This window comes from Mytilus californianus, unplaced genomic scaffold, assembly GCF_021869535.1.
Source record: "Mytilus californianus isolate M0D057914Y unplaced genomic scaffold, xbMytCali1.0.p SCAF_1, whole genome shotgun sequence".
Taxonomy (NCBI): domain Eukaryota; kingdom Metazoa; phylum Mollusca; class Bivalvia; order Mytilida; family Mytilidae; genus Mytilus; species Mytilus californianus.
The window spans coordinates 99,985,159-100,012,814 of NW_026262581.1; the positions used below are offsets into that span (position 1 = coordinate 99,985,159).

General features: G+C 33.1%; 1 protein-coding gene across 3 annotated transcripts in view; it reads right to left on the reverse strand.

Annotated features, from left to right (window-relative positions):
- Window positions 1–26,994, reverse strand: part of LOC127727454 (elongation of very long chain fatty acids protein 4-like) — a 29,510-nt gene extending 2,516 nt beyond the window's left edge. The window contains exons 1-6 of one of the 3 annotated variants that reach the window (XM_052234769.1): window positions 26,633–26,994; window positions 8,726–8,787; window positions 5,336–5,523; window positions 4,713–4,793; window positions 3,055–3,111; window positions 2,241–2,355 (exon numbers count right to left, since the gene is read on the reverse strand). In XM_052234769.1, the coding sequence (XP_052090729.1) occupies window positions 2,241–2,355; window positions 3,055–3,111; window positions 4,713–4,793; window positions 5,336–5,523; window positions 8,726–8,780 (496 nt within the window). In that variant the 5' untranslated portion in view covers window positions 8,781–8,787; window positions 26,633–26,994. Of the gene's footprint in view, window positions 1–2,240; window positions 2,356–3,054; window positions 3,112–4,712; window positions 4,794–5,335; window positions 5,524–8,725; window positions 8,788–10,143; window positions 10,532–14,162; window positions 14,191–26,632 lie in introns of those variants that run through there. The other 2 variants (XM_052234770.1, XM_052234768.1) reach the window with 2 other exon arrangements.
- Window positions 26,995–27,656: the final 662 nt, after the last annotated feature.

The following is a 27,656-nucleotide window of genomic DNA, read 5'->3' on the forward strand; positions in this document are numbered from 1 at the left end:
CATGGGGACTAACCCTGTATTTCATTTGATGTGCTTTATCATGACAAACCAGAATATATATGGTTTATGGGTGGGGATCTCGACCATTTACAAGACATTAGAACTTTCTCAAATGGCAGGGGGTCGGGATGACCCCTGGGGACTAACCCTGTATATCATTCATACCATCTTAGCATGACAAACCAGAATATATATGGTTTAGGGGTGGGGATCTTGACCACTTACAAGATATTAGAACTTTCTTAAATGGCATGGGGTGGGGGTGACCCCTGGGGACTAACCCTGTATTTCATTAAATGTGCTTTATCAATTAGAACATTTTCAATTAAAAAGATTGTGTCTATCACAAACGGTTTTCAATTTATACTCATTTGAAAATTTAAAAAAATAAAATCCCATAGGGTTCTATAGTAAAACCCTCTTTTCTTTTTGCCCCTCAAAGTACCCCTTTATAAACCCCATTGCACAAACAAAACCCTGATTGCACCACTAGACATGTTAGCCTAACATATTGTGAAACCCTAAGTTAATCTGACAAGCGGTTTTGGAGAACGGGTGCGGACAAGTTCAAATTTAAAAGCGGCGGAAGAAGAAGAAGAAGAAGAATAATAATAATAATAAGAACTGAGCAAAAACAATAAGTCTTCACAAACTTCGTTTGGGAGACTTAATTAAACGATACGTGTACAAATGAACGTCAGGTTTTATGGCAATGTCCATAAGAATGAACACAATTTAAAGAGTTATACTTCATATTTTTATATTGCTAAAAACTGAAGTCAACCCCCGGTTATAACGGGGTTCATGATGATCAATCCTTATTTTTCAGTTGTTTTTCACTCGTTCCATTTGTTGATAACATTAGAGTAGTCAGTTTTATGGACTTCACCTTTTGGAATTTACCGTGGAGTTTTTGTATTTTTTTATATACTTTTTTACAACGAAACAACAAGACAACAACACCGAAAACAAATACAAATTTAAAAACGTCTGCAGGTCAAGGTTGTTTGTTTTATTAGGGTCTTCAACAATAGACAAATTCTATATATATGTCAAGCTCTAATTCACCCTGAGATCAGAAAATTGTGAACTCCCTCCGGAGCACTTGAATTCACCCCAGGTTTTGGTTGGGTTCACTTCCGAAGCACTTGAGTTCACTCCAGGTTTTGGTTTGGTTCCCTTCCGGAGCACTTGAGTTCACTCCAGGTTTTGGTTGGGTTCCCTTCCGGGGCACTTGAGTTCACCCCAGGTTTTGGTTGGGTTCCCTTCCAGAGCACTTGAGTTCACTCCAGGTTTTGGTTGGGTTCCCTTCCGGAGCACTTGAGTTCACCCAGGTTTTGGTTGGGTTCCCTTCCGGTGCAACTGAGTTCACCCAGGTTTTGGTTGGGTTCCCTTCCGGAGCACTTGAGTTCACCCAGGTTTTGGTTGGGTTCCCTTCCGGTGCAATTGAGTTCACCCAGGTTTTGGTTGGGTTCCCTTCCGGAGCACTTGAGTTCACCCAGGTTTTGGTTGGGTTCCCTTCCGGTGCACTTGAGTTCACCCAGGCTTTGTTCGGGTTCATGTTACTCAATCTTCATTTTGATATGTAGTGGTTTGTGGATTGTTGTTTGTCTTTTCATCGATTTTCTGTTTGACAATAGTATGATCTGTTTTTATTTGACTTGTGGTTTTTGATTGGCCCCTTGGTATCTTCTCGTCCTTTAAACAGTCTTTTCGTGTCTTTTGGTTATGTCATTATTTCGATTGACCTGGCCTTGGTTTTCTTTTTTATCACATTCAGAAATAGTATCAGATCTTCGGTCATCTCAGTTAAATTCATTATTAATAAATAAAGTTTGTAAGCGATTGCGATATTACCATATTTTTGCTTCGGGAAAAGTTGAAGATCTATAATTGTAACCTTTGCATCAAATGAGAATTCAAGGATTAAAATAGTCCATATCACGGAAATTAATGGCATTAGCTGCACGTTGACATCAAACGAAATGAAAAAAAAATCAGCTGTTGTATAAAACCAGGTTTGACCCACTATTTTCTTCGAGAAATGCCTGTACCAAGTCAGGAATATGACAGTCGTTTTCCCTTTGTTCCGTTGGTTGATAAAAGTCTAATGTTTGATTTTGTCAGTTTTTATGGACTTACACTTTTTTCAATTTCTCTTGGAGTTCGATATTTTTGTTAATACTTTTTTACTGTATTGTCCGATTTTTGACATTTTTTGAAAAAAAAAGTTTACTTACATTGGCCTCCGGCAATATATTTAACACCTAACCACCAATTTAGCAACATGGTACTGTGATGATAGACATGTAAAAATGTTATTTGTTGATTCTTTTTCCGCAGAATAAAAAATATCTGAGGAAAAAAAGATAAAAATAAATTTCACTTCTGTTACAGTAAAGTTTAAAAATATTGATTTAAACCAATGTCAATCAATAAATGCGCTTATAATAATTCATACTTGGTGTTGATTTTTTATTGAGTGACCATCTAATGTTTTTAAATACACTCATTATAAAGGAATCATCAAAACTCTCTATAATAATAATAAATTCATATAATGTAAGTTCTGTTTAAAGAAATGAAGATGTGGTATGATTGCCAATGAGACAATTCTCAACCAGTGTTTGCTGAATATAAATTTTCCCGTTTTTAAGAAAATTCTCATACATGTATCAATTTACTGTAAGTAACTGTATAAATATAAACATTTTGCAGTCATAATGTTTTTATTAAGCAGTCAGCTTTCTTCCTATTTTATTTGCATATCATTTTATGTCTTGGCTTACAAATATTGAGCTTTGAGCGATCCTGACGAAAAATCAAGAAAAGCGCTTCAGAACGCATGAAAGTGTTGTCACTTTTTTTAGTGTATTCTCGTAAGAAAGACAGATATTATTTTTTTGTTGCAAAATATCTTTAGACTTTATATTGATTACTCAATATTGTAAGGGTTTAAATCTTATATAACAGATAACATATAAGGCAATATCTCTATACAGTTATTTCCCATCTATCGGGTTAATAAGTTACCTAATGATTAATGTTACTTACTGTATCTAAAATTTCAATAATTTTTGAAAAGAAGTATAACCAGCATACTTTAGCCATCTGTAACAAAACATATAAATATGTAAGCGTACTTAAACTACTTCTGATAAAGTATAATTACCGGAACCTGCCATAAAACTTAAAATATATAATCAGCACTTTCAATGTGTTAACAAAGCCACGTACTTTCTTCTACTTATCTGATTTTGACGTTGGTTTTTGAGTTCCACACATTTTTGGAACGCATGTAATTTCTTCTGGGACAAAAACCTCTTAAAGTACAAAGTTTCAAAATGCAACAATTACTTGTTGTACCGCGTAGGCCGTATGTTCATTTATTTCTCATCAGCGGTGCTAACTTACAAGTATTGGAAACTTTATGCCTGATCAAATTACTGGTTTATTTCTGTATTCATATGAAACAGATATTATCCAATTATTGTACAAAAATAAGCTGTTACATTCAATTGCTAACTTTCATGTTAAATGTGTTGTAGATTTCTGCAGAAGGTTCACTTCTTAAACATCCATTTTCTTTTAAGCTCACGATTACAGGTTCTCGTAACTATCTCATATGAGGTTCCTTATGTCTCTATCTCATATGAGGTTTCCTATGTCTCTATCTCATATGAGGTTCCCTATGTCTCTATCTCATATGAGGTTCCCTATGTCTCTATCTCATATGAGGTTCCTTATGTCTCTATCTCATATGAGGTTCCCTATGTCTCTATCTCATTCATATGAGGTTCCTTATGTCTCTATCTCATATGAGGTTCCTTATGTCTCTATCTCATATGAGGTTCCCTATGTCTCTATCTCATATGAGGTTCCCTATGTCTCTATCTCATATGAGGTTCCCTATGTCTCTATCTCATATGAGGTTCCCTATGTCTCTATCTCATATGAGGTTCCTTATGTCTCTATCTCATTTTGGCCGACCCAACAATTGACTCAAAAGAATTCCTGGTGAACTGTGGTTAAGATAATAGGAACGAATGTCATTTACATTTACCTATAGGTATTTTTTTTCTAAAAAAAAACCCAATTTATTTTAAAAAAAAAACCTTTTTTCATTTAAGGATTTAACCCCTATTGGGATTTGAAGTTAATAGCTGTTTTTTTTTTCTTATTTGGCTGCCCAAATTTCCTAGTTATGTTTAGTGTACTGTTTTAAGTACTAGTAAACCTAAAATAAACTTGCATGCAGGAGCCTGTAGTTCAGTGGTAGTCGTTGGTTCATGTCTGTCATATTTGTTTTTCCTAAATTATTTTGTTATAAATTAGGCCGTTAGTTTTCTCATTTGAATTGTTTCACATTTTTCATGTCGAGGCCTTTTATAGCTGACTATACGGTATGGGTTTTTCTCATTGTTGAAGGCCGTATGGTTGCCTATAATTGCTTACATCCACTTCATTTGAACTGTGGTGGAAAGATGTCTCATTGAAAATCATACCACATCTCCTTATTTTTATGTCTTTTGTTGAGTGTATTAAAGATATTAAGATATATATAATATTTAGTATGATCTCAAATGTTGGCAGACAGAGAAAAGGCCGATAATTATTATTAATGGAAACAAGAGAGTTTTTGTTAGAATGGGAATGTTTGCCTTAGAACAGGAAACTACTTACAACATCTAATAATACCTTGGTCTACTTACCCGAATTGCGATTGGATTATTGGAAAAGTCTACTGGTTGGCATCTTATACTATATCCTGCAAGGACTGCTGACATTAAAAACTAATGTAAAATAATAAATAACAAATAAAACTTCATGCAAATAGTTAAATCATGGATAGCAAGGGTGCTAATTACTTTTTATTCATTTGTCTAGCCATTCTAGTAACAAGTAAGTATTCTAGAACTAAACAAAATATTTATTTTAAACTTAACCTTTATAGACACAGTTGTCAATATTTTGGCAAAGACAGGTTTAAAATGTACCTGTTGATTGAATTGATCGGATTATAAACTTTCCAAAATGACTTGAATTTAGGCTCTTTCTAAAACATCCCGCCATATACATACATTTGGAAGATTGCATCAAGCATTTTCACTTACATCGCTAGAGAAACGGATGCTTTCAGTTTACTCTATTTACTACAATATTTATCCATATTCCGATAGTTAAATCTTAAAATGCTAGGAGAACCTTTGATTAAAAAGTTTGAAAATTTAACAATCTTGAGTTGAAAAACATTGTAATCAACGTGATTACGTGATAGAATCAATATATATATTATTTCTTAAAAAATCCCCATGTATGTATAACGCATTCTTACCTCATGGAACATGTACGCTGATAAAAGTACCATAAACAGATTGTAAGCGATCAGAACATTGTGAAGCTGTAACGGTTTCCGGTGCTCCATCAGCCTGGGTCCAAATTTAACCATGAGTAAGTATGATATAAAAATTATCACGATAGGAATTGGTGTTTCCATCAGTAGCCAGTCATTAACCCTAGGGTCTGGAAAGTAAAATGGTAATAGAAAATCAACAATAATATTAACATAAAACAACTTCTTATGGAGTGTTTATTTGTCAGTTTGTCAGTTAGAACGACATGCACGTGTTTGCAGTTACTTTTCAGATTTCCGCAGCGATTGCTTTAAATATCTTAAATATGGATACATATATGTTGTGTCATAAAATTGGTCAAGACTTTCACGAAATATTATTACAAATATAAGGATTTATTGTGGAAGTATGATTCCACTTGGAGGAATGAAATATAAATGCCATCTCCCACGTCTTTTTATTGTGATATTAATGATTAATCGAGTCTAGCAAATTAAGAATTTATTTTTAAGTCTCTTTTTTGGCTAAATATACTTTTTGATTATAATAAGTTATAATTGTAGTGATTTTTTCATAGTTGAATGTGGTGTTAAAGAGGGGGTTAATCTATATTGGCATATTTTACTGAAATGTTTCTTTTTTCTGTAATTGTGTACAATTTTACTCTGGGCATTGCACAAGATCATGTCTTTCTGTACTATTCATGATGCTGCTTTATGAAATCTACTTGGAAGTTCAGCCACCGATAGAGAGTGGTACGACAAGGTTTCTATTTCAACAAGTCAAGAACTTTGAGCTGACTTTCAGTAACTTCTACCATTCTTTATACGGCATATTATTTTCATTCGTACCTGTGTTTTTGCTGTCAGTAATACCCGTACATGTATTATAGATTTAAGTGCTTTTTCATATCTTTTTTTTGTGTTCGGTAACCATTTGTTAAACCACTGAAATAAATTTAAGGGGGACAGGTTGAGATCCAAAAAGGACTATTCAGTTTAACCTGTCATATGTTCATGTAGCCGTATCAAGTCAGAAACCTTGTTAGTCTTTATTTTTTTTTAAAGAATATGTCTTTATATTTGATTCCTTTAGAGAATTTGGTGTTGATGGCAGATCTTGATAGTCTCGTCAAGTAATCACTACTTGTCTAGACTCGACGTGACCTTGACATATTGCAAAGACACTCGTCCATGGTTGAAGACCATATGTTGACCTTTATGTGCCTTTGGCGTTTTTGAGTGGTTGGGTTGCTTCACGACGTATTCCTATCTACGCGACGTTTCCAGTGATCAGCATGTAACATTAAGCACTGTGGTAAATTCCCTAGTTCAAAACAACATGTTTTATTTTCATGGAAACAAGAGTAATGTTTAATGTTTTAACTTGAATTTTGAAAAGTCGTTAAATCCATATAGTTGACAATAAAACGATATAAAATTAAAAATGTAAGTATACAAACTTTAAATAAACTTATTCTAAAAGGTTACCAATTCAACACTATAATTAGATCTTTGAATACTGTTTTTATTGGTACTAATATTGATTTTGTTATCAGTAAATTAAAATCAAACTAAATATTATTTTTATATACATATGCACATTCATGGCTCTACAATCTGTTGATACCTGTATCTTGGCATTGCACAAGGTCATGTTTTTCCCTCACTGTTAATGACGTCTATACACTAAAACCATTGGATGATGGATGTGTACTGAATGATATTTTAGTCTTAGATGCATGATTTTCTTTATTAGTTGTTATTGGCTTTGAACTAGCTGTCAGTCACTGTACTTCGTGTCTTTTTGTTGTGGGGATGTATAAGTACCCGGCCACGTCCACTCTGTGTTTTTGTTGGATGTATTTCTGCTTTGTATCGATCTGATGAGTTAAGCCCTTTTCAACTGATTTTTATAGTTTGTTCTTATGTTGTTCTGTTACACCACTGTCCCAGGTTAGGGGGAGGGTTGGTGCGCCTTCAAACTAGTTTAACCCCGCCACATTCTGTATGTGCCTGTCCAAAGTCAGGAGCCGGTAATTCAATGGTTGTCGTTTGTTGCCGTATATCATATTTGTTTTTCTTTCATTATTTTGTACATAAATCAGGCCGTTAGTTTTCTCGTTTGATTTGTTTTACATTTGTCATTTCGGAGCCTTTTATAGCTGACTATGTGGTAAGGGTTTTACTCATTGTTGAAGACCGTACGGTGACCTATAGTTGAATTCTATGTCATTTGGTCTCTTGTGGAGAGTTGTCTCATTGGAAATCATACCACATCTTCTTATTTTTATATTAAACTATGACAATGTTGACCTCTGTGTGCTGGATGTTTTTTGTTCGGTTGTCTTTTTGGCGTTTATCTCATAACTCCTTTTCTCATTATACAAAATGTAAAGAGGTAGGACCAGCTTCCCCTGAAACTGTTTCACACTAAGGCCATTTTCAAAATTTCCTTAAATCGTTTCTAAAATATACAGTATCATAGTTTCATTTGAACTTTCAGCTTGTATGCACTGGAGTTTTTCGCAATATGCGTCAAGAATGGTACCAAATAGTTGATTTGTTTACTACCACTAGTTAATGTACTTGTTGTACGAAAAGAAAGTTTACTTCTACTGGCAAATGTACTTGTTGTACGAACATAAAGTTTACTACCCCTGGCTGATGTATTTCCTGTACAAAAAGAAAGTTTACTACCACTGGCTAATGAACTTGTTGTACGAAAAGACGATTTACTCCCACTGGCTTATGTACCTGCTGTACGAAAAGAAAGTTTACTATCACTGGCTAATGTACTTGCTGTACGAAAAGAAAGTTAAACTTTACTAACACTGCCAAAGTTCTAGCAAGTAAATTTACTAGACGGATAAAAGTCGAGTGCATAGCCTCTACAATGCCAAGACCCCTGCAGCGCCTCCCCGTGACAGCTCATCCCAGTTGTGGTCTCGTACCCAAGGCTATAGTGCAGGCATCCCTCAAAGAGTTATCGCAATATTGGAACGATTCGTTATCTGGCAGAAAGCGTGGCGCTCTCTCTACACAAGACATCGGATTTAATGTACTCATTCCGACCGGACGTACATGTAGCTGCGCGTATTTATACATCCCACACAGCCGAACGAACGTTAAAAACTTTCTTATTAACATGGGTTTGAAAGATTTGATTTTATAAATTTCTAGTAATTATCAAAGATTAACGAGAAGGCCATTCTTAACCAAAATCGGCATTTTGTCTAAAGAAAATCAATGTATCGTTTTTCAGATTTTGGTTTTATATGGTCTTCGGTGCAAATTTCAGGTTTTAACCAATTAGAGAAAAAAATCAAGGGTAATTTACCAATACTCTTTTGAAGTTTTGAATTAACATACCTCCTTTTGACATGGCTAAGTGGTAAAAATGCCGTACATTGTAAACCCAATCCATTCTACACCTGCAATTTGAATAAAAATTATTACATTGGAACTTGAATGAGAAAACGTAGTTATGCAATGAAATAATCAAACATGGGAAATGTTTGGGTCAATATAACAAACATTTGATAAAGGAAAGAAGTATATCCACACAGTTTTATCATGATTTATTACAGGTTTAGAACCATAAAGATTTTTCTTTCTTACCATTGACCCCCTTTTAGTTACACCTTTTTTTAATCTTGCAAGTGATTAATTTATTCAACATGAATTGAAATCAGTAGATTTATTAAAAACGATTTCATTCTTTGTCAATAATAAGTTTTAGAACGAAACATTGGTTTCATGTAACACATCGTAAATCATTTTAATATCACAAGTTGTATTGCCATGGTAAGCACGGTACGTATCTTTTATATTAACAATACTAGTCCTAAATATGCATGTAGTATTTGCCATTGCACGTAAGGCACATGTACTCTATCTGTGCAGTATTATAGATTTGTTTATACCGTGAAATTACAAAATCAAGTGTAAAAGAATTGATAAAAAAATCAATTTTTCACAAAAAAAAAAGTTTGCCACGCGCAGAGAGAACATTGTTGAAAAAAAACTGTTTTTGTTCGAAAATTGTAGGAAAACCTCCGTGTAATTTACATATTTCTGTTTTGTCAGATTTTCTTTTTCATAAACAGAACGACAGAGATAGGTTTTATAGATCCTCTCCTGTAATATGAACTTTGCTGTTATATTGTAATGGACGAAAAATAAGGGCAAATAATTCGTCCAATGTGGCCATGCATGGATATGATTTGTTACGATAAAACTATGTACATTAATGTCAGAGTGAACGATATGAAGTGGTCAAACTGACAGTTGATATAGATAAATTCACTTGGTGTCAATATATTTAAAATTAATCATAAACTTGGATTTAGTGCAAAAACTTTGATTTGATATTGTCCATTAGACATTGTGTGCCTTTTTTAGAACTAGAACCATCGGAATGAACGGGTTTAATTTTCGGCATAATTAAAAATATGAGAGGACACTGAAATACTCTAATCTTTAAAATTTTCTCCTGCAAGCTTGAGAAATTAACGGCAATTCGGAATTCCGATTAGCACTTTTTCTTAGCTATACATACACTTTAATTAATAAGTCATTATATTTCTATTATTTTTTTATAAATGATAAACGAGTTTTATCATGTTTAACATACAACAAATTTATATTACAGATTATCATTACGTTTAAGATTGTTGGGTGGAGACATCAGTATCGAAGCTATTTTTTTCATTCTGTACAAATTTTACTTTTATATTTAAATGGTTAAAAAGATACTTCTGCATAACTTAATAAGTTGAAAAACTTACCTCTTGTTTGTAAACAATGTCAGTTACGTAAACTCAGAACATGTGCTTTTATTGTTTGTTAAGATCGACCTTTAATGCCGAATTTAAATCCTCACGTGGGTTTATATTGTTAAGGTGTTCATATAGGTAAAATCAATTATATCATGGAAGTATTATATATATATACTTCCATGATTATATTAACCTAGGTCAGCAATTGAAATACTGCTCATTTTTCATATGCTAACTTGTAATTATTTCTGAAGATGTCGCCATGGAATCCAAAATAATTAAGAAAAACGATCGTATTTTTTTCTTCTTTGTGAATGGAGTATAATTAGAAGTACAGATCTTCCTTTGGTATTATTATGCTGTTTTGTTAATACAAGAGTTTTATACATATAATATCATATTATTATTTGAGCAGAATCGATACGAAACAGAAACTTCGACATTTTTCTTTTGAGTTTGACTTGAAAATTGTTTCATACCAGAACAAATTTGAAGGAGCATATACTTGTGAAAGAAAGCAGAATTGTATCAAATTTTCTCAATTTTTGAATTAAGGGAGCTTTCATTTAACTTCAAAGGGGGGGTTATGGTTTTTTGTCTGAGTCAGAATTTTTTTTTTTTAGTTTTTCGACGCTATCAATTAAATTATTTTTTTTCAAAATTTAACACTATAAGGTATGGGGAAAATCTGGAATTAGAAGATTTTGTTTGGTCATCTGCTTGACCACAGTATTTGTTTTCATCAAATTGGGGATCAGAATATTCTTTTAGGAAAAAACCATACCCCCCCCCCCCCTTTTTGAAGTTAAATGGTCGTAAATGGTCGTTCCCTAACATTCAAAGTTGCCACATTTTAAAATGTTTATTTTGATTCGCGGTATCGTACATGACTTGAGCGCTATGGACTGTGATTACGAATCCTAGCCGAGTTAATCACATATTTGAAATTGATATTTGCTACACCTCCGTTTACCGCATATCATTTGTTCTCTCGCCTTTATATTCTATCAATCAAGTAATTCTTTCACTCAGTAGTGTTCTTTTGTATTTGTTTAATTGTAAATTAGAATATTTTCATGCTGCCCCTTGTTGGCCGATTAATTTTGAATAAAGTATATTCTTCTCTATACTTTACCAACAGATAGGACCACAATGAGATACATAATGTCGAAAGTGCATGATTTAAAAAAAATACTTCTACAGTTTTAGAATTATTATAGACACTGATAAACAAAAACAACGTCCAGTGGTAAATGATGCATACTAGTATTCGGAACAAAATACAATAATTATATTCAAAAGGTAGTTTCTGCAAAGAGTTCGACACCGAGAATTTCAACTATCAATAATTACATTAGATGTATGTTTCATTATTATACGTTATTTTGATTGCCTAACAGCAATCTCGCGTCATTCTTCATTTCAAAATGAATTTCATGAATTGTAACATACATGATGACACACGTTTCCACAATAAAGTGCACAGGTAAATAAAAGAAAAAAAAATGATAGTAATCGTGTGTTCATGATCATAGCGAAAACATGTAATTATAAGTATTGAATGCTTCTTTTGGTAATTTCATAGGGTTGTAAAAGCGTTGACCGTGCGTACATTTTTAGAATGAAGAGCAAAATGTACTTCGGTCAACGCTTTTACACCCCAATGAATTTACAAAAAGAAGCATTCAATTCTTAAATGAAAAAAAGATCATATGCTGGATATTGTCAGTATCTTGTCTACGAGCCTGCTCAAAAACGTGCAGACAATGTGACATTCACTCTACAAAGAGGCATCGAATTTAACATCCCCCATTTCTTTAGAACGCTGCTTCGTTCATCTCGATGAAATATGCAACTGTATAAAAATACAAGCTAGAGTTACCTTTCATTGAACTTATGTATTTAGCAATTAACATGTTCGATGTTTTAGTTCCGGTCACATCAATTGCTAGATGATTCCCCCTTTTTTAAAAATAAAATTACTTTTAGAGAGCTCAATTTATTTATTCTCTATGCTTTATTGTATCGCTTAAAACAAAGCGACAAGCGACATTACAGTAGTGGATAAGAAAGGTTGTTGTTTTGAATGTATCAATAGTAAAAAAAAATGTGGAGAGAAGTTAACAATATTTTCTTTTAAGGAAAGCGGGTTATTATTAAAAGATTTTATGGACAATCAAATTATTTGTTGTTACTGTTAATGATTGATTGTTGTTTAATTGACGTTTAGTGGTATATATTTCATGCATATTAAGGACGAGAACAAACAATCGATTATTATATTATATTATTACAATAGGCGGGACTGCCAAGGAGGTTGAATCGGGTGTAGGCCGGGTACTTTAGACTTATATTTGAAAATCAGAGTATGTTGGATAGGGACAGATTTTATGCCTTGTAACAGGCCTAAAAAAGTTGTCACAAGCTCTCTAAACGTACAGAAAGCTTGACACTCCCCCTACACGAGGCATCGGATTTAACATCCCCAATCTAAACGAACGGGACTGCGTATTTATACATCCCGCAAAGCTAAGCAGACGTCCTTCTTTGACATAGGTTTTACATCCCTTTTATATCACATTTAGGATAAATATAGACTACTGCAAAAGCAGATTAAAAAATTAGTTCATTTTCTTCTTGTCATACCCTTTACAATAATAAATCATATTGACACAAATTCTACTCCTTCTTTAAATGAAGCTATATGAAGATTTTATTTGGAAGAATATCTCAGAACTTTATATAGAATGGTAAGGTTTTTCCGGTTAATCTGGTAAACTTTTAGTGACGTCATCAGACATCGAAGCTTTTTTTCTTGTTCGTTCACCATGAACTTTTTTAGCCGGAAAACGGTATATTTTGTACAATAGAGATTACAAGATTTACTAGTGTCTTTTTTGCGGGGATGTAGCATGAATCACATGATCAATCGCGTGACTAAGGAATAACTGATTATTTCAACTTGAAATGCACTGAAATAAAAAAATAAAGAAGCAAGAAAGTAATTTGACGAACGTCTTAATTGTCCATAAACTATTGAAAAAAATACAAAGACGAATTGATTTCAGCTGTTCACTCATCTGTCTTACATGAAATAAATCAGTATGCATTGTCTGGGAGATCATGATTTATTTATTATAATGGTGTGGTAATTGGCTTGAACTAGCTTTCAGTAACTGCGAATACTCTTATATCGGTGCGTTCTGTCTATTGTTTAATGTTGTTTTTTCTTTGTTGCTCCGTACCTATCTATTGAGTTGAGCCACTTTTACAGTTTTTTCTAATGTTGTGCTGTTACACCACAGTGTCAGGTAAAGGGAGGGTTGAATGCTCACATTCATGTTTCACCCCGCCACATACTTGATGTGCCTGTTCCTAGTCAGGAGCCTTTAATTCAGTGGTTGTCGTTGGTTCACGTCCGTCATATCTGTTCTCATTATTGTAGGCCGGACGGTGACCAATACTAGTAATTGATTACTTCCAAGTCATTTGAACTCTAACGGATAGTTATCTTATTGGGAATCGTACCACATCTCCTTATTTTTATATTGATGGTCGTACAGTTTCAAAATAAACAAAGAGAAGATTTGTTTTATTGTTGCTAACTGTACTATCCTCTTGAAATAAAGTATTTATAAATAAGATGTGGTATGAGTGCCAATGAGACAACTATCCATCCAAGTCACAATGTGTAAAAAGAAAACAATTATAGGTCAAAGTACGGCCTTCAACACGGAGCCTTGGCTCACACCGAACAGCAAGCGATATAGGGCCCCATAAAGACTAGTGTAAAACAATTCAAACAGGAAAACCAACGGTCTAATCTATATAAAAACGAGAAACGAGAAACACGTATGAACCACACGAACATACGACAACCACTGAACAACAGGCTCCTGACTTTTATTACTCACTTAATTACTGTAGACATTATTTTGGCTTCATGGTTACTTACTGACTTACTTACTGTAGACATTATTTGGACTACATGCTTACTTACTTTCTTACTTTCTTACTTACTTACTTACTTTTGGACTCCATAGTATTTTTATCGTCAGCCTGCAGATAAGTAAAAAACAGAACTCTTCACATATCATTACATTACTTTATATTTATATCCAAGCAGATTATAAACATAAATAAAAGGGGTATTGGGGTATTACAACAACCCAAAGACTTAAAAAAACATATATAAATTTAGGTCAAAGGTCAAGGATAAACATTCGTTAATTTGCAAAAATTGAACATAACGACCTTTGTTTTTAGTTCTGCTGTGATGGTAGGATTAAAAAAATATATGAACCTTATTAAAGAGGACACAGTAATTGAATGTGCATCACAATGTCAGTTACGTATTTTTATTTACAAAAAAATGCACTACTGAAAAAAAATCTCTAATTTAAAATATTAATGATGTCACAGCAAATATATTTGTGAATAAATATTTATATGCCCATAAAAATTGATACTTTTTTCTTTTTAAGCGAAAATAATACATTTAGCGAAACAGTTCAGATCACCAAAACCAATAATCTAATAAAACATATCACTGACTTTAAGACATTTAACTTTTTTCACTGAAGTTAATGCATGTAACAAAACATTTCACATCACTTGACATACCATTTTCACATAACAAATTCGTTCATCTAAGGAAATATCATCCTGTCAGAAAACAAAATTATTGGACTTTGCAGCTTATTGTATATTACATTGGACGTTAAAAGACCAAAAATAATACATATAGAAGTATTCCCGTAACAGTGTGGACAACCGTAGTACTTTTGTTGTTAATAATACTGAATCATTTAGGGGACGACCATTTGATATTCTGGGGGGCCAGGAGGATTTGTTTTGGATCGGTTATTTATTTTTGTAAACTAAGAGGACAGATTATCTATTTTCTGCACTATTGAAGCAAGATTTTTCATTTTCATTAAAGCAAGGGACTGATTATTTATTTTCACAACTATATTTATAATATTCGAAAACATACAATTTTTAAATTATTTGTTTATTATAAATAATTCATGTATAGTCAAGTCATTATGTACCATTTAATCAGAATTAATTATTATCCTCTGCAGAAATGACTCTTCTATATTCCCCAATGCATATACATGTATTGCATACATACCCAGTATTAAAGTTTGGTTGTAACTAAGGCTGTTTTAAAAGTATTGGCAAACATGTTTTGCCGAGTGGAGCGAGGCAAAATTTTTTTTGAAGGGTTTTTGAACCGCTGAAGGCCCAAGAAGCTATAGAACAAATGATGCAAAATCATGCCTTCTGGGTGTTCCCCAGACCCTTTCTTAAACTGAAAATGCAAGTTCTGTTTTAATAATTTTATGACAATATTTTGGTCTCAAAGCAAAATCACATTATAGATTCAGTGTAAGACTTAAGTTTCTAGGAACAACATCAAAAGACAAATATGCATGATAAAGCAAAAATGTAATTCACATAGTTAAGTCTGTGGCTGCTGTGTTTTTTTAAACTCATGATCAAGTTAATAATAAAATTACTAAATTACAAAATGAATGCAACACTAACAGAATACAGAAGGGCAATCAATGAACAAAAGACAAATAAATAAGAAACATTGATCCCGAAAAATCGGGGGCTTCGTCTGAGGGAGAACAGAACTTGCTTCTTGAAAGGCACTCACGGTGAACACAATTTGATATGGAGACAAGCGTTTGGTTTTGAAATTTCCTACATGAGGCATTTGTCTCAATGTAGTTACGGCCCTGATTTAATAAAAGTGAGGTAAGTGTTCCTGAGACAATTAACCTCAAGTTAAATGAAACCAATTTTCTGACATTTCAAGTATATTTAAATAATATTTATACTTTTATTATTAAAAGATATGGGAAGTGTTTCCCGATTTTTTTTTTGGAAAAAAGATGAATTTATGAAGAATCTGGTGCCATCTCATACTTTCTATTAGACCTGCTGAGTAATTTATTTTCAACACATTGCAAGTCAGGTAATTTATTTTCAAACTACCACAGAACAAACCATTTATTTTTGTGATTATTAAGGCTGAGTTATTTATTTTCAAAATCCTCCTGCCCCCCCCCCCCCCAGAATATCAAATGGTCGTCCCCTTACCTTTGACTTGTTGGTCATCGGCTAGCGATAACAATGATTTTACGCTCACTCAGTCTGTCAGAGGCCCTCCAGTGGGGATTTAAATAAACACTTACACATTTCGATACATAAAATGAAAATCTTTTTCACAAAACTTTAAAGGAATTTGTTTGAAATATTCTTTATATCAGCACACACAACAGTTTCACTTTAGAGAATAATAAATGTTCAGAGCTAATATCATTAAATAATCGAAAAATACATATACACATTTGGATTTTTATTGTAAAAACTTTAAGTCGATGGGGTTAATTCACAAAATATCTTAAGAGAAAAATACTCCTACGTTGTGATCATTTAAGAGTAACCTACCATTTATTCAATGCATAGGATTTGTTTGTGAAAAGAGTTCCGGACGATGAAAAAAAAAACCTTTTAACTGGATATTTTTCACATGGATCATCGTATGAATCATTCAGTCATTAAGAGAACTCGTGTGATAAGTTTGCCTTGGATATTCCAGTACTACACAACTCAATTGCCTCTAGTTTTAGAATTATTATAGACACTGATAAACAGAAACAAAGTGCAGTGGTAAATGATGCATACTAGTATTCAGAACAAAATACAATATTTATATTCAAAAGGTACTTTCTGCAAAGTGTTCGACACCGAGAATTTCAACTATCAATGAAAAAAAAGATCATATGCTGGATATTGTCAGTATCTTGCCTACGAGCCTGCTCAAAAACGTGCAGACAGTGCGACATTCACTCTACAAAGAGGCATCGAATTTAACCCAACCCCCCCCCCCCCCATTTCTTTATAAGGCTGCTTCGTTCATCCCGTAATACTAAACGAACGAAATATGTCAAGTTGACTAGATTTCTATAGACTTTGCTGGTATATCGCTATCGCAGTAAAAAATGTTATAAGGATAGAGTTAGAAGTTCCTGTTTCACTAGTAGCACCCATGAAAGTTAAAGTACTTTTTTATGGCAGACTTAACTCAGGATATGTGAATAGAAATTAGTAGATTCCACAAGAGCAAGCGAAAATTATAAATCGAGGAAAGACAGACAACAACATGACAACAAAAAAGAAGAAAAAGGGGAATTAAAGATGGTTAATAAAACATAACTCAAAAGAAATGAAGAATTAAGCCACGAACTCCTCGAAATAAAAAAAAGTCGTAGTCTATGTTTTTCACCGGAATTGACGGGATTCGGCGCGGATCGCAAAAATGACACCAAAATAAACTGTGACGCATAAATGTATACGAAAATTACCGGACTATTACAGGATGAAATATGCAACTGTAGAAAAATACAAGCTAGAGTTACCTTTCATTGAACTTATGTATTTAGCAATTAACATGTTCGATGTTTTAGTTCCGGTCACATCAATTGCTAGATTATTCCCCCCTTTTATAAAATTAAAACTACTTTTAGAGAGCTCAATTTATTTATTCTCTATGCTTTATTGTATCGCTTAAAACAAAGCGACAAGCGATATTACAGTAGTGGATAAGAAAGGTTGTTGTTTTGAATGTATCAATAGTTAAAAAAAAAAATGTGGAGAGAAGTTAACAATATTTTCTTTTAAGGAAAGCGAGCTATCATTTAAAGATTTTATGGACAATCAAATTATTTGTTGTTACTGTTAATGATTGATTGTTGCTTAATTGACGTCTAGTGGTATATATTTCATGCATATTAAGGACGAGAACAAACAATCGATTATTATATTATATTATTACAATAGGCGGGACTGCCAAGGAGGTTGAATCGGGTGTAGGCCGGGTACTTTAGACTTATATTTGAAAATCAGAGTATGTTGGATAGGGACAGATTTTATGCCTTGTAACAGGCTTAAAAGAGTTGTCACAAGCTCTCTAAACGTACAGAAAGCTTGACACTCCCCCTACACGAGGCATCGGATTTAACATCCCCAATCTAAACGAACGGGACTGCGTATTTATACATCCCGCAAAGCTAAGCAGACGTCCTCCATTGACATAGGTTTTACATCCCTTTTATATCACATTTAGGATAAATATAGACTACTGCAAAAGCAGATTAAAAAATTAGTTCATTTTCTTCTTGTCATACCCTTTACAATAATAAATCATATTGACACAAATTCTACTCCTTCATTAAATGAAGCTATATGAAGATTTTATTTGGAAGAATATCTCAGAACTTTATATAGATCCAATTAAACAAAAACTGTATGGTAAGGTTTTTCCGGTTGATCTGGTAAACTTTTAGTGACGTCATCAGACATCGAAGCTTTTTTTCTTGTTCGTTCACCATGAACTTTTTTAGCCGGAAAACGGTATATTTTGTATAACTGATTATTTCAACTTGAAATGCACTGAAATAAAAGAATAAAAAAGCAAGAAAGTAATTTGGCGAACGTCTTAATTGTCTGTAAACTATTGAAAATAATACAAAGACGAATTGATTTCAGCTGTTCACTCATCTGTCTTACATAAAATAAATCAGTATGCATTGTCTGGGAGATCATGATTTATTTATCATAATGGTGTGGTAATTGGCTTTGAACTAGCTTTCAGTAACTGTGAATACTCTTATATCGGTGCTTTGTGTCTATTGTGTAATGTTAGTTGTTTTTTCTTTGTTGCTCCGTACCTATCTATTGAGTTGAGCCACTTTTACAGTTTTTTCTAATGTTGTGCTGTTACACCACAGTGTCAGGTAATGGGAGGGTTGAATGCTCACATTCATGTTTCACCCCGCCACATACTTGATGTGCCTGTTCCAAGTCAGGAGCCTGTAATTCAGTGGTTGTCGTTGGTTCACGTTCGTCATATCTGTTCTCATTATTGTAGGCCGGACGGTGACCAATACTAGTAATTGATTACTTCCAAGTCATTTGAACTCTAACGGATAGTTGTCTTATTGGGAATCGTACCACATCTCCTTATTTTTATATTGATGGTCGTACAGTTTCAAAATAAACAAAGAGAAGATTTGCTTTATTGTTGCTAACTGTACTATCCTCTTGAAATAAAGTATTTATAAATAAGATGTGGTATGAGTGCCAATGAGACAACTATCCATCCAAGTCACAATGTGTAAAAAGAAAACAATTATAGGTCAAAGTACGGCCTTCAACACGGAGCCTTGGCTCACACCGAACAGCAAGCTATATAGGGCCCCATAAAGACTAGTGTAAAACAATTCAAACAGGAAAACCAACGGTCTAATCTATATAAAAAACGAGAAACGAGAAACACGTATGAACCACACCAACATACGACAACCACTGAACAACAGGCTCCTGACTTTTATTACTCACTTAATTACTGTAGACATTATTTTGGCTTCATGGTTACTTACTGACTTACTTACTGTAGACATTATTTGGACTACATGCTTACTTACTTTCTTACTTTCTTACTTACTTACTTACTTACTTTTGGACTCCATAGTATTTTTATCGTCAGCTTGCGGATAAGTAAAAAACAGAACTCTTCACATATCATTACATTACTTTATATTTATATCCAAGCTTCCTCCACTATTTTCCATTAAAAGTCGCTAATCAGATTATAAACATAAATAAAAGGGGTATTGGGGTATTACAACAACCCAAAGACTTAAAAAAACAAATAGATATACAATATGATCAGTTCTAAATCGGAAAGAGTATAATAGTCGAGGGTCATTTTTCAAAAAAGAATCTTCATGCACCCGTCAAAAAGTCGTTCATTGCAATTTTATTAAATTTAGGTCAAAGGTCAAGAATAAACATTCCTTAATTTGAAAAAAAATTGAACATAACAACCTTTGTTTTTAGTTCTGCTGTGATGGATGTTTAAAAAAAATGTATGAACCTTATTAAAGAGGATATAGTAATTGAATGTACATCACAATGTCAGTTACGTATTTTAAAAAAAAAAAAAATGCACTTCTAAAAAAAATTCTTTAATTAATATTAATGATGTCACAGCAAATATATTTGTGAATATATATTTGTATGCACATGAAGATTTATACTTTTTTCTTTTTTAAGCGAAAAAAATACATTTAGCGAAACAGTTCAGATCACCAAAACCAATAATCTAATAAAACATATCACTGACTTTAAGACATTTAACTTTTTTCACTAAAGTTAATGCAAAAAAACATTTCACATCACTGGACATACCATTTTCACATAACAAATTCGTTCATCTAAGGAATTATCATCCTGTTAGAAAACAAAATTATTGGACTTATTACATTGGCCGTTAAAAGACCAAAAATAATACATATAATTCCTCGAGGGATTCTTGGCCTGAACACTTGCAGGAAAATGTTATCCCGCTCCGCATGCACATTCCGGTAAAATTCTCCCCATAATATTCGGTAAAATGATCTAATAAGAATATTCGGGAAGTCAGCATTTAAATTGATTGATTGGTTGATTGGTGTTAAACGCCACTTTTAACACTTTTGGCTATTTCTTTGCGGTCGGTTTATATTGGTGGAGGAAGTATGAATGCCCGGAGAGAACCACCGACCTTCGGTAGTAAAAATGACATGTAAATTGAATGTATTTTCGTTGTTTAACTCTTTTGTGTTGGAAAATAAGAACATATTAAGTAGGGTTTAGAAATTTAACCTTTCAAAAGGCCACCAATGGAGTAAGTCGATAGCTGATGACTTGTAGAGAACGTGACAGATTCCCAAATACGTCATTTAGTATTACGTTTTTATAAGAAAAAAAAACGTGTCGACATACATACAACTAAAGAGTTTCACTATCAATACCTACCCAAGGTAATGGCTATTATGGCGAAAGAATGTTACACTCGCACATGTTCATCTTCATAATAAAGGTCGAGTATCAAGTATCCGTCAACGTACGCCATGGCACCAGTATATTCGTCGGGACTTTCATTTACACGCAGATGTGCAACAAAGGAAAATGAAACACTACAATACTATATCTGATAAAACCGATAAATCATAATTCTACATGACAAGAAAAAGTGCACACATATATAAAAAATGGTCATTTGAAGGACAACAAAAGATATTATCGAATATTATAATTGATTCATATAAAAACAAAAATCATTTAGACATATCATATTTTGTTAATTTTAAAAGATTGATGATAACATAAAGAGCTAACAAAACTCTCAATATCTCAATGACAAATATTTAAGGAATCAATAAATGTAGATAACTAATATATTAAAGTTAATACCTTCTGCTGCACTCTTCGGAAAGTTCACGTTTGTTTAGTGGAAAGAAATTTGAATAGACGATATGCATTGATTGTCTGACTTTTTTTCTCAAAAACAATACCAATCACGAGTTTCAACTTAGATTTGTTTACGGGAAAGCGCTACGACCGAGTTTTAAATGTTCGAAAATTAAGTCATACGAAAAGTTACTATATAAAATTTTGCATCGAAGGGAGTTCTTAAAATGGATCAATTAGTTTGTATTTGAATTTTAATTAATGTTAATCATATTTAGTCCCCCCCCCCTCTCTCTCTCTCTCAAATAAAAAAAGATAAATCAAATAAAATCAAATAAAAAATAAATAAATATATAAATAACAATTTAGTTTTGTGCTTGTTCACAAAGCAACAGTCCGCAGGTAGACATATCACCTTACACAGACACATTATTCTGACTCCGAACTGACAAGTCTTTGTTCTTACTCCTTAATTCTTTTGAAAGGACTATTCTTCCTTTTCGTTATATTAACAAGCCATATGTATTGCTACGCATTGGTGGTAAATAGGATATGAGGTTTAATTTCATTCAATATTCGAACGTGCACCATACGCTTCTCATTCACAACTGTTAAGCACTTGTTTTATCATATTTAATCATGACTGAACATAAAAATTATGAAACATTATCATATTATATGCAACCAAATCACTAGTGACACACGAGCTGCTTACTCTTTTAGAGCACCCGAGTTCATCCACACATTTTGTTGGGGATTCGTTTTGCTTGTTTTATTTTACTATGCAGTGTGTTATAACTGTATATTCGTCTTTATTCTTTTTGGTAAGGGTATTGTCTGATTTCTTCGAGTTATGATTTAGAACGTCCCACTGGTATCTACTTTCTATTCTAAATTTGTGAAAGTATAACCAGGTTGTTGAAAGTTCAAGTTGTTGATGATACCATATGAGTACACACTTAAACACTAATGTTTAATATACATGTATGTATATATAATGCTATATATATAATAAGCAAGTCTAAAAGGGTACAACATCACCAAAAATGTTGTACCTGTTTAGACTTGCTTATTATATATTATATTTTGTAGAGTTCTGTATCATAATTATATGATCCATCGCCCCGTAAGATTTATCGTTTGCTATTATTTAGACATTTTATGCTATATATGGCAGTCAGCAGGGTTTAAGAACATCCGTTGTTCGACCTGCTAGTCAAATGCGTTTTGTTAAAATATACTTTGTCACTTTTTTTGTCTTTTGGAAAATGTTGTTTGTGCTGTATTTAGATCCCTTTACCAAGAAATTTGTTTTGCATGCACACGTATAAAAATTGCGGTTTTTATCCAACGCAATTATAGGTTTGAACGTTGTTTTCCATTTAGACTTGTTTATATATATATATATCTTTGACTTCATATTTATGCATATAATAATGATATTTATTCTCTCATGTCAATCCATTGAAAATCAGTGTACACAAAGTGCGGATCCAAATAGTTCATTTTCACTATCATACGCCATTTTTTCCGTTTTGTGTTTGTTTCATTTCAAAATACAAAATAATTATTTTAAAGGTGTGGTTTAACACAATTTTCAATGTACAATAGCAGGATTCAATTCCAAATATACCAATCATTGAAAGCGATTCATTTTAACTATATATGCGCAATTTATTCTGATGTGGGATTTTCGGAGGTGCGATGAATTTTCATTGTGGATTTATGTGTATATAACTATAACAATGCATACCAAATATCCATACAATTGACATACCACTAGTGGTTCCCCTTAAACTGACCTAATCACAAACTAATACATTGATGAACTGCCGTCGACGGCGCCGACGCTTACGCCGCCCGAAATAGCACGCCCAAGTCTCGATAAGGCGAGACAATTATGTATTTGCTTATTTATAATAACAATTTGAAAGACATTCAAACATAAATAAAGGTGACTCGATTGCTGTTTGAAAGTTCTGTATTGCGTAAGATGTATGCACTGGTAAAAGATTCAATGGCATGTGACATATCTCCCAACTTATGTGCATCTTCAATGAGAGGTGGAAAGTTACTTATAAAAAGTGCAAAACACTTATTTATAGTGCATACGGAAGGAAATCAATAGTCTTAAAACTTAAATCTGTTTAATGTCTGTCCCTAGGCTCAAAAAGAAGATCGACTACATCGTCTCATTAAACACTCTGTTTCTACAAAAATGAGAAACGTATAAACGTATATTTAAATCGCTTGCTTTTTTTTTCGTCATGAAAAATCTTACCTTGTCATGCAAGAGCCACACTGATTCACACGGAATATACGCAGAAGATGATATCAAAGTGCTTGACTTTTTGATCGACAACATATGTGTTGAGATTGGTGGACTGATATTTCAGCAGACAGTCGGTATTCCAATGAATACTAATGTGCTTCACTACTGACTGATTTGGTTTTGTGCTCATATGAAGCAGAATTCATACGGAACCTTCTTAATAAAAAAAAATAACAAAAAGACATCTTGAAAAGTTCTTAAATTTCACTTTCGTATATATTCCTTATGTCCTGTCTCTCGTAAATCCTCACTTCAATGAGTGCTTACATCTCATATATCTCAGTAAACTTCATATCAAAGATACTATCAAAAGTAGAAAGTCTGTTTCATATCTTTTCCTCGATATTGACACAGATGGGTGATTTAAAACTAGAATCTATGAAACACGTAATGATTTCTACTTTCCAATCGTCAACTTTCGATTTCTCAGCAGTAACATTCCCTCTGTTTCATCGTATGGCGTTTATATATCTCAGTTAATAAGTTACGCTCGTGTCTGTTCACTGGGTTTTGCTTCTTACACAAAAGCTGCTCCAACAGTTATAAGAAAGAAAGACTGAAATCGACACTATATAAGTTTAACGGTCACCATCAATAATTGGTCGACCGATACGAGGTGTCCGTGTTTTAACTCATTAGCGAATATATTTTCGTGGTCTTAGATTGTAGATACCAGTATATAATCGTCTGATCTGAAATTTTATCGATTGTGTCCTATTCCCGATTGTAATATTTTGCCCGAGTGTGTATTCGCATGAGGATGATGTATGGAATGCAGGATACGCTTACCCTGTCGACGCACCCGGTCTCGCTCCTTTTTGTCCTGGTTCATACGATTTCCTCAGTTTTTGTTACCATGATTTGGCTTCTTTTAATCGATTTTCGAGATTTGAACACAAGTTAACTACTGTCGCCTCAATTCATTACACCGAATATCGATAGGAATGGTTTATTTAAAAACATTCAATTCAATTCTATTCGTTTGCAATCAAGTTGTAAGCAAAACAGTTGGTTTTTTTTCATTCAATCAGGCGAAGGAGTAAGAGTCTCCATGAAGGGTAAAAAAGGCACATCATTGTGCATATACCTTGACGACAGTGAAAATTAACCTAATTCATATGATGAAGGAAAACAAACACGAAAACACACTGGCTATCAACCAATCAAAATCCAACATACTTATATAAGGTGCAACTATTATCGAAATGCTATGAAGTTTAAGTCATTACTGTCGTGGATTCTGTCATATGTTAATAGCAATTCACCATTTTCAGCATATTTCGAACCCTTTTCATTATTTTCGATTTTAAAATTTCCTTTTTAGCAACACGGTGAGAGAAGATCATCAATGAATCAGTTTTTGTGTATCAAAAAGTTACACTTTTAATTTGTGTAAATGTTATCATTTAAGAAAAGCTATTCCTTATAATATGAGATGACTTGAATTAGATTCGTCCTGTTGCCGTTGAAAATCATACCAAGTTTGATGAAGATGGGAAAAGCTGTTTTTCTATAAGCTATCAGTTGACCTTGACATTTGAAAAGTTTTATCCCTTATCTTCACCGTAGAACATGCTATTGAATTAACTCATCTTTTCAGTGCAAACGATTTGACAAAGTTTATTGAAACTACAAGATGCCACGAACGGTTGATTAATTAATATATACTTAAAGTCAACTGACAAATGAATTATACATTTTAGCAACTTCGCTTCTGGGGAATGAAATAAAAATGAATTGTATACGGCCATTGAACAGACTAGTATGAAGAATGAATTTCAAAATTCGCTAAAATCGAAGATGACATACAACTAAAAGGAAAACACATCTTAACTTGCTAAAATATTAAATGTCATAAGACCGTTCTAAATAAGTAAACGTTACTCATACATATTTAAAACAACAAAAACTGGAAATATACATGTTTTGTATATCTCCAATCTATTTTCGATTATTGTACATGTAAATTTCAGTTATACAGAATTCAATTCATATCGAATGTAAGGATGAAATGAATCATTTCACACTAGATACTCGTTTGATTGTTGATGTCTCGGATTGGAATTATTGATACAGGACGCTGAAAACCCAAAACCAATGCGTGCGCATAAATTGAACAGGTGTCCAGCTCAACCGCCTGCAACAAAAGTCCATTACAAGACAAAATTTGCTTTATTGTGAAAAGGTAATGTAAGCAGGAACGCTAATGTGCAATGAAGTTATGTAAGTGTTATGCTAAATCAATTGCCAAGTTTAAATATACCAAAGCTTCTAAGTTAACTATCATCACCGTTAACTTGTTCTATGAATATCATAACATGATTTATCACCAACACAGAAGCAGTAGGTATTTGTTTCAATGCCTTAATTATCTTTAATAAAACTATTGGAAAGGTTTCAGCTGGGGGTGTATATATATAACTGGTCAGATACTTCAAAGAATACGCATACTTACCTTGACTATCGTCTTTTTGTCTCTCACTATAAATACCAATTAACTGATTCGATGAATATCATCCTAGGTTATATTTATCTGAATTAACTTGGTCATCTATATACTACATTTTTATATTTATTTTTGTATGATTAAAAAACACAAGAAACGAAGGGAGCAATTAAAGAAAAGAAGCAGATAACACCATGGACAAAAGAAATAAGACGAACAGATGCACAAAAGTCCACAAATCATACATTAAAAAAACCCTAAAGATTTAGCAACAAGAATCCAAAAAATAACCGCGTAGTAATACAGATGTACTACAGAAGGGTCAGCAGTTCCTGATTCATTTGTTAATATCAATTAAACAAGAACCATACAAGACATCTCTTTTTAAAATATACATATTTACCCACCTTTTACACCAATTTTAAATACCAGCCTTGTTTACCATCAGCTGTTTGTTATTATAGTACTCTCATTATGATGCCAATGTAGGTTATAGTAGTAGTTTGTTCTCTTTGTCGTTTGTGAGAGCTAGTTAAAAACAACCATTTCCATCTAACAATACTTTTATTTTTCCATCGTTAAATTCCATCAGAATGCACATATCTCCGAGCTGATAAGATATTCCATAGTTTATGTTTTTTATCAGGGTTTCTTTGAGATATGGTTGTCTCTTACAAGGATACTATTGAACCAAGGGTTCTTAATGGTACATATAAAGTCATCTGTTCGAAAGCTTCAAGTAGATCGCTACGAAATATCTGAATCTGTATTGACTAATCATCGAATACGACTGATCAACAGATGTTTACCTGTCAATACTGACATGTCGAGTACCACAAATGAAGCATGAACATATTATACCTCTAAACTTGAGTTCAATCCCTGGTTTCGCAAGAATTAGAGTTCAACTCTTTTTTTTTATAGTCCTTCGCGAAAAGTTGTTTGTATTTCGTCCTAAGACTTTTTAGCCTTGTAATTTTGATAGCCATGGGTAATATATTAATTAACTATACTATTGGATCAATGTCACTCTTGGCTTGTATTTGATCTCCGAGGAAATCATTCATTCAGTAAAATATGCAGGCATGACTGTGCAAGATGTGACCAGCCACGCGCTGTCGTCTTGAAAAGCATGTCAAAGTATCACAAAATCTTACAAGCAACTCTGATATTCAGATCATCATCTTTCGGAATCTAATACTGTTACGCACAAGCCTTTGTTCAGCCACAACATGTTTTGATTTTTAACGACATAAACCAATTTTTCCCTTTCTCTAAATATAAAGCCAAGTAACTGCATAAGCTGTAAAAGAGATGCGAAAGATACCAAAGGGACATTCAAACTAATAAATCGAAAATAAACTGACAACGCCACGGCTAAAAAAGAAAAAGACCAACAGACAAACATCAGTACACAAAACACAACGTATA